We start from the raw sequence: 13,201 nt of genomic DNA, 5'->3' as shown, positions 1-13,201 counted from the left end.
TACAAAAAAACGTTTAAAACTTGAATTCAAAGTTTAACTGCTTTTATAACAAAATATATTATGAAATATATATATATATATAAAAAGATAAAAAAGATAAGTTATAAATCTAGTAAAGCAAATTGTTGTTATATAACATGTTTCAGTAGGTTATAAAACGTTACTAGTTAATTGCATAAACAAGTGATTCAATGTAAAAAAAAGCTTTTTTGATTGGGATCGTCAAATTTATCAGTTCTTTTTTTTTAGTTTAAAAAAAATATGTAAGTTCTATTTTTTTCTTTCTATTTACAGCATTTTGAAATAATGAGAAAAGCAGAAAGCAACGTGTTATTTGTAATTTAGTAAAAGTTCTCATCATAGTTGAAACTAAATACAAATTAAAATTTTAAGTTTTTCAAAACCTTTTGAGTTAGAAAAATATTAAAGTCAAACAGTATATTATATATATAATTATATATATAAAATAAGGTTAATTTTCAAACTTGAACACCTTCTACTGCGCCCACTCGAAGGGTTTTAAAATAATTTATTAAAATGACGATTTTAAAAATGCTGGACCATATGTTTTATAAAGTCAAAAAAAAATTGTCTCTAATCTTCAGCCAGTTCAAACTTAATATATATATGATACCTTACTGAAACATTTTATAACAAAGCAATGATTATAAAGCTTAATAAACGCTTAAAAGGTATAAAAACTTATATTAATTAAAAAAATATGTAATAAGTTTACTTTATCTATGATTTACAAATTTAATCATTTTTAGACTAAAAAAAAGAAGTCTAAAAATATAAAGTTTTTGTAAATCATATAAAACAACATGAAAATGTTATTAAATGACTTTATATTTTTTTTGTTATTTAATAACAATACAAAAACGTAAAACATTTTTCTATAGCGAGAAAGTAAAGTGCCTAAAGTTTTAGTTAAAATGTAAAAATAAATATTAAATAGCAACAACATTCGATCTCCAGTAAGGTAGATTGGTACTACAAAACGATGCCCATTTATCTGCTTTATGATCGTGACATTCAACATTATTTCTGATAACTTTCCCTCCAATGGCTGCACTCCTAGTATGTATGTGTTTTTTTTATACTTAAAAAGTAAAAACTTTTGTAAATAAAAACACCAAATGCAAGGCAAATACCAATTACTTTTTATAATCATAAAAAACTATAATCAAGTTTCAATGTATAGCTGAATGAAAAATAAATTTAATTTGTAGAATATTTATTGATAAAACTTGTGCTCTATGAAATATTACATTGATAAAAGAAGTAAGAAATAAATACCCTCCAACGGCGTATATTTTATCGTCAATGACAACAGCATCCATGCCGTATCTACTCAGCTGAAGGTCAGCAACTTTCATCCATTTGTTCATTCGCACGTCCAACTTCTCACACGTGGTTACCGGGTAACCGTCAAACCCACCTATTAACAATAGTAAAACAATTCGTAATATTTTGAAAACGTAAACTGTCCGTAAGTATAAAACTTAAAAATGTGAAATTTTATAATAAGTAATTAAAAGAGTTATAATTACATAAACTTAGAAAAAGCACTGCACAGTACTTGCAATGTTAATAAAACATTTCATTAAGACTTATGCATTCAGTATAATAATTTTTGTTATTATTTTGATAAACTTAGGTTTTGCTTAATTATTAATCTTATATTGCTTTGATTTTATCTAGTTAATGCTTAAAGGTTAAAGTGTTTTTTTAGGTCTAACCTCTTATAATTGCTTGTTTTTTTGTAATTAAACGGTAACTTAATGATGAAAACTTTGGAAACTTTCTAACTATGATTTGTTTACAACTGTTTACATTTATCTCAAAATGCAATAAATTCATATCTTAGTTTACCAATTCCAAAAAGTTACAACATATAAAGCGTTTATACATGGAAAAAAATGAACTGTAGTCTTTTTTTTTTTTTAATTCTTATTTAAAAAACAACTATAGAGTTTTATATATCTTGAGATGAAATCATTAAAGTTTTTAAGAACAAAATAAAACCTTTATTAAAAAAAAACAATTTAAATACTTATTTCTAGATCTAACAAATTATATTTATCTATAAAACTTTTACCTGTTACTATAATTTTTTTAAAGTTCTTTAAGCATATTATTATATAATGGCTAAATACTATATTATCTTATGTATGTTTATGATGCTATAATACAAAAAAACAGATTTGTTTAATGAAGCGGTTTAACTGAAATTTATATAAGCTAAGCAACGTATTACCATAATAGGATTAGTTTCAAAAATTTTAAATGGTTTTCAATAACTTATACAACATTTTTCAAATTACTTATGAAGTAACTCTTTAAATCAAATTTAGGCAGGCTATAATTGTATTTTTAATAAATATCTTATTGATTTAAAACATTAGTTAAATAATAAGTCTACTAAAAAGGATAAAGCGAACAACAAAAAGCGATATTATTTTTAATTTACTTCATTTTTTATTTCAAATTAAAATATTCTTCTTCTAAACATTATAAAACAAACCAAAAAATAGATGAGTTTTAGCCGAGAACTAAAAAAGTACAAATAAAGACATCGTCAACAAACAAGTAGTTCTAAAATTATAATACTTTCAAAATACAACATAAAAATTCAGTCGCACTTTTGAAACCATTTTTTTTTAGTAATTAATAGCTAATTATACAAACGAGTTGTGAAAAGCAATAAGATTTAAAACTTTAAGCTTGTAAAAAAAAAATCATTTAAACTTGAAACTCACCAACGGCGTATATGCAGTCATCCAGTACGCAGGAGGCGAACAAGTTCCTCGTCTGCCCCATCTCCTTCACATCACTCCTCCACACTCCCTCCCTGCAGTCGTACGTTTCCACGCACTTCAGCCTTCTCACTCCTCCCCACCCTCCCATGCAGTAGAACCTCCCTCCGCAGTACTCCGTGGCGTGGCCATACCTTTCAAAGATTTAAACTACTTTGTTTATTTTTTTAAAAGATTTTCATAGGTAGTAAATATTCAAAAGGCACATTATAAGTTATTAACAAACTTAATTATTAAGCAAGAATATTTAAACAATGCTCTTCTGTCTTGATTGTTTAATAAGTTTTCAAAAACCTTGGGGTGCTCAAGTTCCCGCAAGAAGTCCACTGAGACGATCCTATTTTGTACATTTCGGCTTCTGATAAAATGTCGCAAGCATCTCCGCCGGCCACGAAAATTGTAGAAGTTCCTGGGTAGTTAATATGAATTTAAATTAAATATAACTAGTTAGCTGTTTTTTTTTTCTTAAACAGAAAAGGTTATTCTTAAAATATTTTGTTTTTGTATATATAACTACATTACAAAAAATGTTCTAAATTAGTTTTATATGCTAGTTTAATTAACTTCCATTCATGTAAGATATATTTTAAACAACAGCTTGTTTAAAGCAAAGCTTAAACATTGGGTACGGTATAAGAAGTTAAAAATTGTACAACTGCTAAGGTACAAACTTCTGTGTTAGGGAATAAAGTTTTTTTTAAAGCATAATGCTATCTAAGCAGTAAATAACAGTTTTTTATCTTTAGTAAATACTCCTAAGTAACAAAATTTTTCAAACAGTTTTTTACAGGATTTTTTTTAACAAATTCATACAGAAAAGAAAGAAATAAAACAATTAATAAAAAGATTAACTAGTGTCAATAGCAGCCGAGCTGTAGCCTCTCTCCTGAATCATGTCGGGACCCCTCTTCCAACAGACTTCCTCCGAGCTCCGAGTCTCCAAAAAGTCCAGCCTCGACACAAACACTTCAGACGTGTTTTTACCTCCGATCGAACAAATCAAGTCGCCGTGGCTCACTGCCATTCCCGACCATCTACCATCCGGTATATCCTATTATAAGTATACAATGAAAAGTTTACAAAATAAAAAACAAATGTATGAGTCATGAATTATATTATTTTCTACGGGTAAAATTTTTTACCGAACAATTAAGATTAAAACTTACAGGTAGGTTGGTCCATTTTTGATTTGTTAAGTCGAGTTTTGAAACATTTGTGTAGGTTTCAGGCTTGAATCCACCTAACACTACTAATGATGCTGTCAAATATGAAAAATTTTAAAACAGTAAATATAGTTTTTTGTAAATACTAGCAAATTAATGTTCAAAAATAAGTATAAATAAGTTAAGCTTTGTGAACTTAATAATATTTAATCCAAAATTTACTTTTTATTTATTAATACTAATTTGTTTAAAAAGTTTTAATCTTTCAAACTTACTCTTCAGTATTTCTGCTGGAATTTCATAACTACTAAAACTGTTTTCAGTATTTTTATCAATACTAATAACTTCAAAACTGTCGGAAGAAGAACTTTCAGTAACGAAGGAGCCTGAAATTAAAAAAATATTTAATGCAATTAAAAATAGACATTGTAAAGTAGACGTTTAAATTTTTTAATAGGTTATTTCAAAATCTTTTGACTTTAGTTCAGCAAAAAAAATCATAAACAAGTTGAAGTTCTTGTACTTGAAATTCCATTATAACACATCTAATTTAAAAAAAAATACTAGTGTTCCACCGTTTACACTTTACATAGTAAAGGAAAACGTAACAACTTTTTTATTGATTTTTTAAAATAATAAGAAGCTTCGATTTGTTAAATATTTACAAACAAACGATCATCACTCATGCTAGTCCATCCGTCAGCTTGGTCTTCAATTTTCGGCCGCATGAACACATCGCAGTTCTTCAAACGATTCACCTGCTTCTCAAGCTCATCTTTGTCCACTTGTAGCATCATACCTTCTAGCTCGTTAACCACTTTCTCAATACTCGGCCGCTCGCACGCTTCCTTCTTCGTCGCTTCGTTGGCTATGCTGGCTAGCTTTTTGAAAATGTTTTTCGCCGAGTTGCTCTCAATGCAAGTGTAGCTGTTCAACAGGCTGTCGATTTCGTTGTCGCTTTGAGAAGTGTCGCAGTTCTGGCTGTATAAAACGTGCTTCACAACGACTCCGAAGCTGTAAACGTCGCTGAGGCAGCTCAGGTCGTCTTCGGGCGCCGAGAAGCCCGGAGTTCCGGACGACTTCGAGGAGTTTTCGTTTTCGAGCGTGGCGCAGCCGAAGTCGATCAGCTTGCAGTTGACGTCGTCATCCAAAAGGACGTTTCTCGTTGTGACGTCATTGTGCAGGATGCCGACCTTGTGTAGGTGGAAGATGGCGGTGGAGATCTGGCAGGCCATGCGGAGGTGAAGCTCGGCGTTGGCGGCGAACGGAGCCCATTCGTAGGTGACGAGGTCGCTCAGCGTGGCGCCGGAGTATTTCTCGGTCAGCATCGCAATTTTCCTGCCATGATGCCACCTTGTGACACCAAGAACTTTTGGAACAAACTCTGAGCTCGTCGAAGCCAGGTTTTGCATTTTGATTTCCTTGAAGACTCTAAAAAAATGAAGTAAACTTGTGTTTTAGGCGTTTTCATTGTTTGCGTTTATAAGTAGTAATGCCGTAAAGTTAAACAATTGTATAAACATAGGTGAACAGCATACACTGATTAAAATAAATCTTAATTAAAAAAAACTAATTTTTGTTTAAAAATTTTCAAATATGTTTTTTTATCTCTAAAGTTTCATACACTTACTAATAGTATTTTTTATAATTTATAAATGTTATACATAAATACTAAAAAGAGCAGAATAAATTTACTGAATTATAATGTATTTGCCTGAATTGTATAAACAAAGTCAATAATCTTAACATTTAAAACAATATTAAGAAAAGAAAAAACAACCTATCCAAAAACTTTGCGTAGTATTTCTCTGAATCATGTTCGTCGTAAAAGCTCTTTACCGCAACAACTTTCTCCCAACAAATTCTTCCAACCCTAACAGTTCCAAAACCGCCCTGTCCTAATGTAAGATATTTCTTCTGACCATTGACAATGTTGAATCCCTTGCTGATTTTTTCTATCTCGTACAACTTCAACTCTAAATCCTTTATCTGCAGAAAACATAATACAATATGATGCTTGATTTTTATTAATTTAATTTTGGCAGTTCAAAGCATATTCAAAACACACAAGTGACTATAGTCTTGTATCGTTTTATATTTTAAAAAATCGATAATGCCTGAGTTAAATATTCTATTAACGGACTATAAAATTATTAAATCTAACCAAGTTTATAAAATATCAAAAAATTTTAAAATAAACTTTTCAGCTACTTATTTTTTGATTTTCTTCTGTAAAGTTTTTAAAAGTATTAACGGTTGATAAATTACATGATTTCATTTATTAACTCATATGTAGATAGAAAACTCGTAACTGAAATTAAACAGTAAGACTTTTAAAAAGTAGGAACTCATTTTTATGCAAAAAGTTTAACATTGTCATTATCATGCAAAAAGTTTTCAAAAGTATATTAGTTTGGTATAAGTTATCAAGGTTTTATATGCAAAACTGTATGTTGTAAAAAGTTTGAATGCAGCTTGAAATGTCGAGAAGATTATATAATGCATAAAGTTTGTGGTAAACTAAAGTCCCGTATTTAAAAAAAAAAATTAACACAAAGCTTAGAGTAAACTTCAGTATTTGCGTGAAATTTCTATTATCTACAGATTATAAAACACATTTAAAGCTTATGGTTAAATTTTCTTAGCAGTGTAGTTTATTACTTTAAATAAAAAACCGTTCTTAACTTATTTATGTTTTTAACAACAGATCATAAACTTATCTTTAAGAACAATTCAAAGTCTTAGTTTGCTAACTTGTTTTTAAAAACTACCTTGTCAATAAATTCCTCCATATTTTCTTGAATTGATAAAAAAAAGTTTATTTTAATAACGTACCTGCAGATTATAAAATTGTTTATTAAGTTTTCTTTAATTCTTTTAATCTGTAAACACTAAATTGAAAAGGTTTTTGAAGTATTAGCATAAAAAGACAAAAAAAATATATTTAAAACAAAACACTTTTTTACAAAACTAAAAAATAAACATTGTTCTATAAGGAATGAACTAATTGTATTGTAGTAACATTTTTATATAAAGTTGTTCAAAAATAATTTTGTATCAGATGAAGCGGAAACTTTTCGTTCAAAAGGTAATTTCCCAAAAGAAAGAATTAGCTTCTGGCTCTTCATTTTCTCACTTTTCTCTTACTATGAAAACATCAAAACAAAAAGAGAAAATAGTAGTTTTTGATAAAACAGCTTCTGAGTAGAAAGTTTTTTATGTATAATAAAAAAGCGTTACAGCGAAAGTTTGAATATTTAAAAAATGTACTAAGCTTTCCTGCAAAACTGTTTTAATTTACTATTTTTTCGAATGTACCTCAAATTTTTGCTATAAAGCATTGTTAATTTTACTTCAAACATTGTAAAAACCAGTCCTAAATCAATAATTAAAAACTAAGATTTAAAACTTACAATGAAACTTTAACATAAATGAAGAAAAAATTAAACAAAAAGCTTTATTTTTTCACACGATGTATTACAAACTCAGTTTTTTGTTTATTTTTACAAAATTATCTAAGGCTTGTTTATCTGATATAAAACAGTACACTTTTAATTGATATAAACTTTTTGAAGCTCTAATCATCTGTTATCCATCGTTAAAAACGTTTAATGTAACTAAAGTATTATTTTCCTCCAACTGTTTTAAATTTAAACATACATTTATAAATTAATTTGCTTTACAGCTGGAGAAAGTAGTTTAAAAACTAAAAATTAGAACCGATCACAACTTGGAGTTTTTGTCTATAAAAAAACTAAATTATTAAATTTTTTGTTTTGTTTAAATACTTTTAGTTTATGATCTGACTTCAAAATGTTTCTAATAAACCTTATTAACAATATAACTTAAAAATACTTCAGTATTTAAAACTATTGAAAACCAGTTACACTAAAATCCTTTTCTTTTAAACTTAAGCTTGCATTGTTATGCAAATAACTTATTCAACAAAAGAAGCCTATTTTTATAAAAAAACTAACGAAATTGATACATATATATACATGACTAACAAGACTTCTTATCTATTTTTTTAAGCTTTATACCTAGTTGAGTACAAAAAAAAATTAGCAACCAGTCAAGTTAAAAAACGTTACTCTTTCAGCTTTGAAATAATTTAGAATATTTTGTAATCTTAATTTAAGTAAAAATTATAAAGTTACAACTTTTATATGTTTTTTCGTTATGTTGTAATAAGAAAATATGCTAAAAAAGTGTTGTTATAAACATTAAAAAAAATATCGGTACAGTTTGTTTAGTTATTATTGTTTTTTAATTTTTTAATGATATATAACTTACAATTTTAATCTTTATTTCCAAAAAAAAATATAAATATATACTGAAAACTTAAATTATTGTTTACGACTGAATGTTTACAAAGAAACCAAAACCTCAAAAAAAAACATTAATTTATTTAGAGTTCATTTAACTTAGTAACAGTCAAAAACTTTATCTACTTAAAGTTCTATTCCTGCTATTATATTTTTAAACTTTTAAATCCACACTGATCTTTTTAACAGTTATGTAGTTGCCGCTACAGTAGCTTAGTTTATATATATTAATAAAAAAATTGTATAGTATGAATAAAAAAACTTTACAAAAATAAGTGCAAAAAAATTAAAATTAAAATCGCTAGGTTTTAGTATAATGACTCTGCATTTAACACAGATCAAAGCTAGGAGTTAAATAGAAACTGTTATCACTGCGACTAATAAACAACTGTACTAGATCATTACAACTTTTTAAAAACTATAATAAATAAAAACTTTTTTTTTTTACTTTTAGGTTTTTCTATTTTAACTAAGTAAAACAAACTTGGCTTTATGTTAACATTTTGTATTAAATAATTAAAAAATAGACGTGAACAAATTAAGCTCATCTATTTACAATTTGCTTCTTTTCTAAAAACGCTGATTTCTTAAAAAGTTATAATAAATGTTTTTATATAGAATAAACATTTTAGCAAAAAAATTTAATTTTGTTAATTTCTTGAAGGGATAAATGTTTTTTATGAAGTATTTTCAATACAAATTTAAAGCTTTTAAAATTTTAAATTTTTGTATTTTTGAACGTTTACAAAAATAATATTACGACAAATGTTATTTTGAGTTATTACTATAATAATTAACTCACAAACAATTGCTCGTCATAGCTACAACACAAACTTAAACTTAAGGGTTTTAATCATATAACATATTAATTATCATAAACTTTGTAAGTACAAATTAAGTAAGCAGAAAGTAGTTTTTAAAGTACCTTTTTAAATTGTATACTAAGTTTAAAAAGTAGAAACTAAGTTACATACTTTTTTATAGATATTTATTTTCACAAGCTTAAAATGATAATTTTAAAAATCAAGTGCGTAAAATAACAACTAAAAGAAATTGAAACGATAAACTTAAATTAAAACATTTTTAGTTTTTGTTTAATTTGAATATGACAAAAAAAACATTCCCGTTTTAAATTAATTCTTTTTCGAGAGTCTTAAACTTAGTCAAATTAAATAACTATTGACAAAATAAACTGTAACTGACAATGTAAAAAATTGTTTAAATATATTTTTTTATTAAGTATTAAAAAATTCAGAAATATTACCTTTTTCATCAGTAAACTTGTGAACTTTCCTAACTTTTATTATTTAAAACTAAAAACCTTACAAGTTATATATACAGGGTTATTATAGATATTTTCAAATAAAAGTTTTTGTTTAACAATTACAGCATGATAATGTATATTTAACATATATAAATGTGTTTAAAACTAATAAAACTGGGTTTCGGATAGAGATCTTAAAAATATATATATCAAAAAACTTTCAATTAGTAACACAGTATTAATTAACTCAAATAATTTTTTTTATATCACAAATAATCTGAGATTAAGGCCGATATTTATTTAAACCTTTTTTTAAACATATTATTACGGATTTTTTTCTAAAAATTGTGGCTAATAACATGATATTTTAAAACCAAATAAAGTTCTAACTTAAAACAGTTTTCTATCAAATGAAGTAATTTTAAAGTTTCATATTTTTTTTGTATCTAACATTCATAACAGATGGTTTTGCACACTTTCGTTGCTTTTTTTTAACAAACTACATTTAACAAAGTTGCTTACTATTCTCATTTACTCTTTTTTAATCTTGGATATAACAAGTGTTTTGACGTTAAAAATTGTAACCAAGTAGTAAACGACTCGATAAACGAAAGTAGGTCCTTATTAATTAGAATCGCGAACTGCCCCTGCTTTATAAATAAGTTTTTAAAATTATTTCAAATAAAGCATTAGACAATATTGTTTAAAACTTGAAATTGGAGTTGTTACGAACATTGTATAACAAACAAAGTTTCTGGGTCCGATTTTAAAGCAAAGGTATTTCCCCTAATATTTATTGAATCATCAATTATTATTTTTTTTAATATTTTTACCCTTAACCTTTACCCAAACAAAACAAAAACCGATTAAAACATAGTTTTTTTTTTATGCTGACTCAGCAAATATTGGGGGATTTCCGTCACATCAACAAAAGGACTCCCAAGTTTCTTTATAAACACTGGAGTTTAGCTGTAGCAACGAGCAGATGACTTGTTAGACTTCTTCTCGTTTTTGAAGATTGATGCTTCTCTGTGAACTCAAGCTTGTATCAAATAAGCATTCGACTTTTACTACTTATGTAAATTTCTTTTGTTTTTTTTAAAAGAAATGTAATTATTTTTAAATTAATTATCTCTTCCAATTTTACTTTTATTCAATTTTATAATTTTAATACACGTTTTTCTCACAAACTTTTGATTAAACTTTTCAAATTAAATTTTTAATGTTGTATTATCAGTTATTATCATTTAAGTTGTTATTACAGTGCCAATTAGTATATATTAAGTAAAATGAATAAATTTTCAAAAATAAGACAAAAATTAGCGTCTTTTGAGTTAAGATTCAGACTTAACCGGTCTTGCAGACACTAGAGTATCAGTGCCTGCGAACTTAACTTGGACCAGAAATTAAGCTTCTTTTGTCGCTCAATAGACTATTATTTGTATAAAAATATTTTTTAAATGGTTATATATGGTCGTAAATTAAATAAAAAGCAACAATAAGTTATAATGTAAACTAAAGACAAAAAGTTTAAAAACAATATATTTTTTTTATTACTAAAGTTTTATTAGATTATAATTTTTGATTATATATGGGGTGCAAGACTACGAGAATTCTGATAAGTACCTAAGAGGTATTCAAATTTCAACAATTCGAATTCTGAAAATTCTAAATTCCGTCTAGTCAAATTCTAAAACTTCTTAAGTAATTATCAAAAAATTAAAACTTATTAGGTAATTATCATTTACAATAAATATACGCTTAGTTTAGTCTTAACATTTAAAATAACACAACCACTTCAATAATTAAAATATTTTTTGATGTATGTTTAGAAGAAATTTTAAAATTTACCTATTTATGACTATTTCATGAGTTTGTTATGTTTTTGGAATTTGTATTTTGGTTTATATTAAATAACTTTGAAAAATAACGCTTTTATTTATAACCAAGTTAACCGAAAGTTAAAATCTATAAACACTATCTAAAAATTTAAAAAATTTAAAAAGTAGTAAATGTCTAGTTTTTGTTTCAAACTTACAGTTTATTTTGTATTATTTCTAAGTTTTAGCTAAAAGTTGTTGTCTGAAAACACTATTTTCTATTCGACATCACTGTCTTCAACTTTTTATATTTGTATTGGTAATCTCATTAATCAAAAATCTTTTTATAAAGATTTTTTTTTGTAAAAGAAAAGCAAAATATCTTCCCTTACAAAAGTTGAGAACACTAAATTATGAAATGTAAACTAGAATCGTTACAGTAAGGATTAATAAAGTTTTTAACAACCAAAACTGAAAGTCATATGGCAGTGTTAATTTTATAACACAATTCTATGAATTCTATTTTTTTACATCAAATTAAATAGTATGTATTTTGTAAAAATTAAGGGTTTCAAACTATTATTTTCTTAATGACATAAAAACAATTTGTAAACTAATTAAAAGGTTAAATTATATAATATAATACTATGTTGGAACATAATTTTTATTTACAGACTAATTATAACATTTAAAATAAGACTAATAAATTATTTTACTCTTAAGTTCTTAGAGCTCCTAATTAGTGATTTCGTACTACTGAGATTAAAGTCTAAATTAAAAAGGACAATTTATTTTACTTACTTAAGGAAAAAAACTAAAGTGTATTACCATTGCTTTTTTTAGAAAAAAACTTTTTAAACATGAAAAACTACGAGACTTTGAAACATAATTCAGAGACAATATTTTTATCCGTTTTAATAACTCCCAGTATCTTCAAAAATAGGTTCGTATTCACGTGTTTCATCGTTGGTTGGTCTCCAACTTTCTGGAAACTCCTTGCATGGAAAAAATGTTGGGCAGTGCAGTTTTCCTGCTCCGTCTCTGACGCCCTTGTAGTAAGTCGTAGCACACACCTCACCTTTGATTTTGCATTTTTCACACTGCTTAGTGTCTTGTCGTTCTAAAAAAACATCGTTGTTCATTGAACAGTAAAGGAAAACCGCTTAAAAAGTTTGGTCTAAAGACTTAGTGTGCGAAGGAACTTTTCGGTTGTCGAGTCGTACACTAAATACTTTTACAACTTTTAAAAAGCTAATACTTTTATGAAATTTGAAGTTTTGAGCCTTAACCAATAAAACAACTGATAAAAAAAAGAAAAAACAATTAAATAATGATTTTAAATTTTTTAGTGTAATAAACAGCTGCATTTGCTGTACGTGAAATATATTTTTAAAAAGAACTAAACAACGTATAACAATTTACCAATTTGAATGGGTTTTTTTTCGCAGTTTCAATTTATCATCTATCAAATACTATTTTTTAAGACGTTTAAAAAAATAAAACAAGGTAGCAACTATACAAGCCATTATATTATAGGTTAGCTGCTTTAGTATAACATGTTTCATAGCTTGAATTGATATTAACATTTCGAGAAGCTACAAATGCAAATCAAGAACGGTAGTTAGTAAATATTTCAATGCCAGTAAAATAACTTTTATTACTTGAAGTTTTTATTGAAAAAGTTAAACTAAAAATTACTTCTTTCTAACACCATGTGAAGCGGCTCTAAGCAAGTGTACGTAACTGTGCCTTGAAATCGTTGACTGAAATACAAACATTTTTCGTTTTGACTGCAACGTTTTCTATTTTT

General features: G+C 26.4%; 1 protein-coding gene across 1 annotated transcript; it reads right to left on the bottom strand.

Moving 5' to 3' along the window:
• Positions 1-908: 908 nt before the first annotated feature.
• On the bottom strand, positions 909-6,800 carry LOC145842515 (uncharacterized). The gene is made up of 10 exons (XM_082949973.1): positions 6,754-6,800; positions 5,763-5,971; positions 4,656-5,413; positions 4,258-4,368; positions 3,986-4,077; positions 3,672-3,870; positions 3,114-3,228; positions 2,763-2,953; positions 1,300-1,441; positions 909-1,077 (listed from the first exon to the last, which is right to left on the bottom strand). Exons 1-10 carry the CDS (start codon positions 6,772-6,774, stop codon positions 951-953), a joined length of 1,965 nt encoding a protein of 654 aa, XP_082806099.1. The 5' UTR covers positions 6,775-6,800; the 3' UTR covers positions 909-950.
• Between the last annotated feature and the right edge of the window lie 6,401 nt (positions 6,801-13,201).

Source organism: Thalia democratica, chromosome 8 (assembly GCF_965202585.1).
Source record: "Thalia democratica chromosome 8, ktThaDemo2.hap1.1, whole genome shotgun sequence".
NCBI lineage: Eukaryota > Metazoa > Chordata > Thaliacea > Salpida > Salpidae > Thalia > Thalia democratica.
Note: the sequence above shows the minus strand (reverse complement) of the source record. Positions and strands in the feature narration are given on the sequence as shown.

Excerpts from the sequence above, each read along its gene's own strand:
- LOC145842515 (XM_082949973.1), bottom strand. The coding sequence starts at position 6,774 with ATGGAGGAATTTATTGACAAG. Across the intron at positions 3,871-3,985 it reads AAAAATGGACCAACCTACCT|GATATACCGGATGGTAGATG; the intron begins GTAAGTTTTAAT and ends TACTTATAATAG. Across the intron at positions 1,442-2,762 it reads TGACTGCATATACGCCGTTG|GTGGGTTTGACGGTTACCCG; the intron begins GTGAGTTTCAAG and ends TATTGTTAATAG.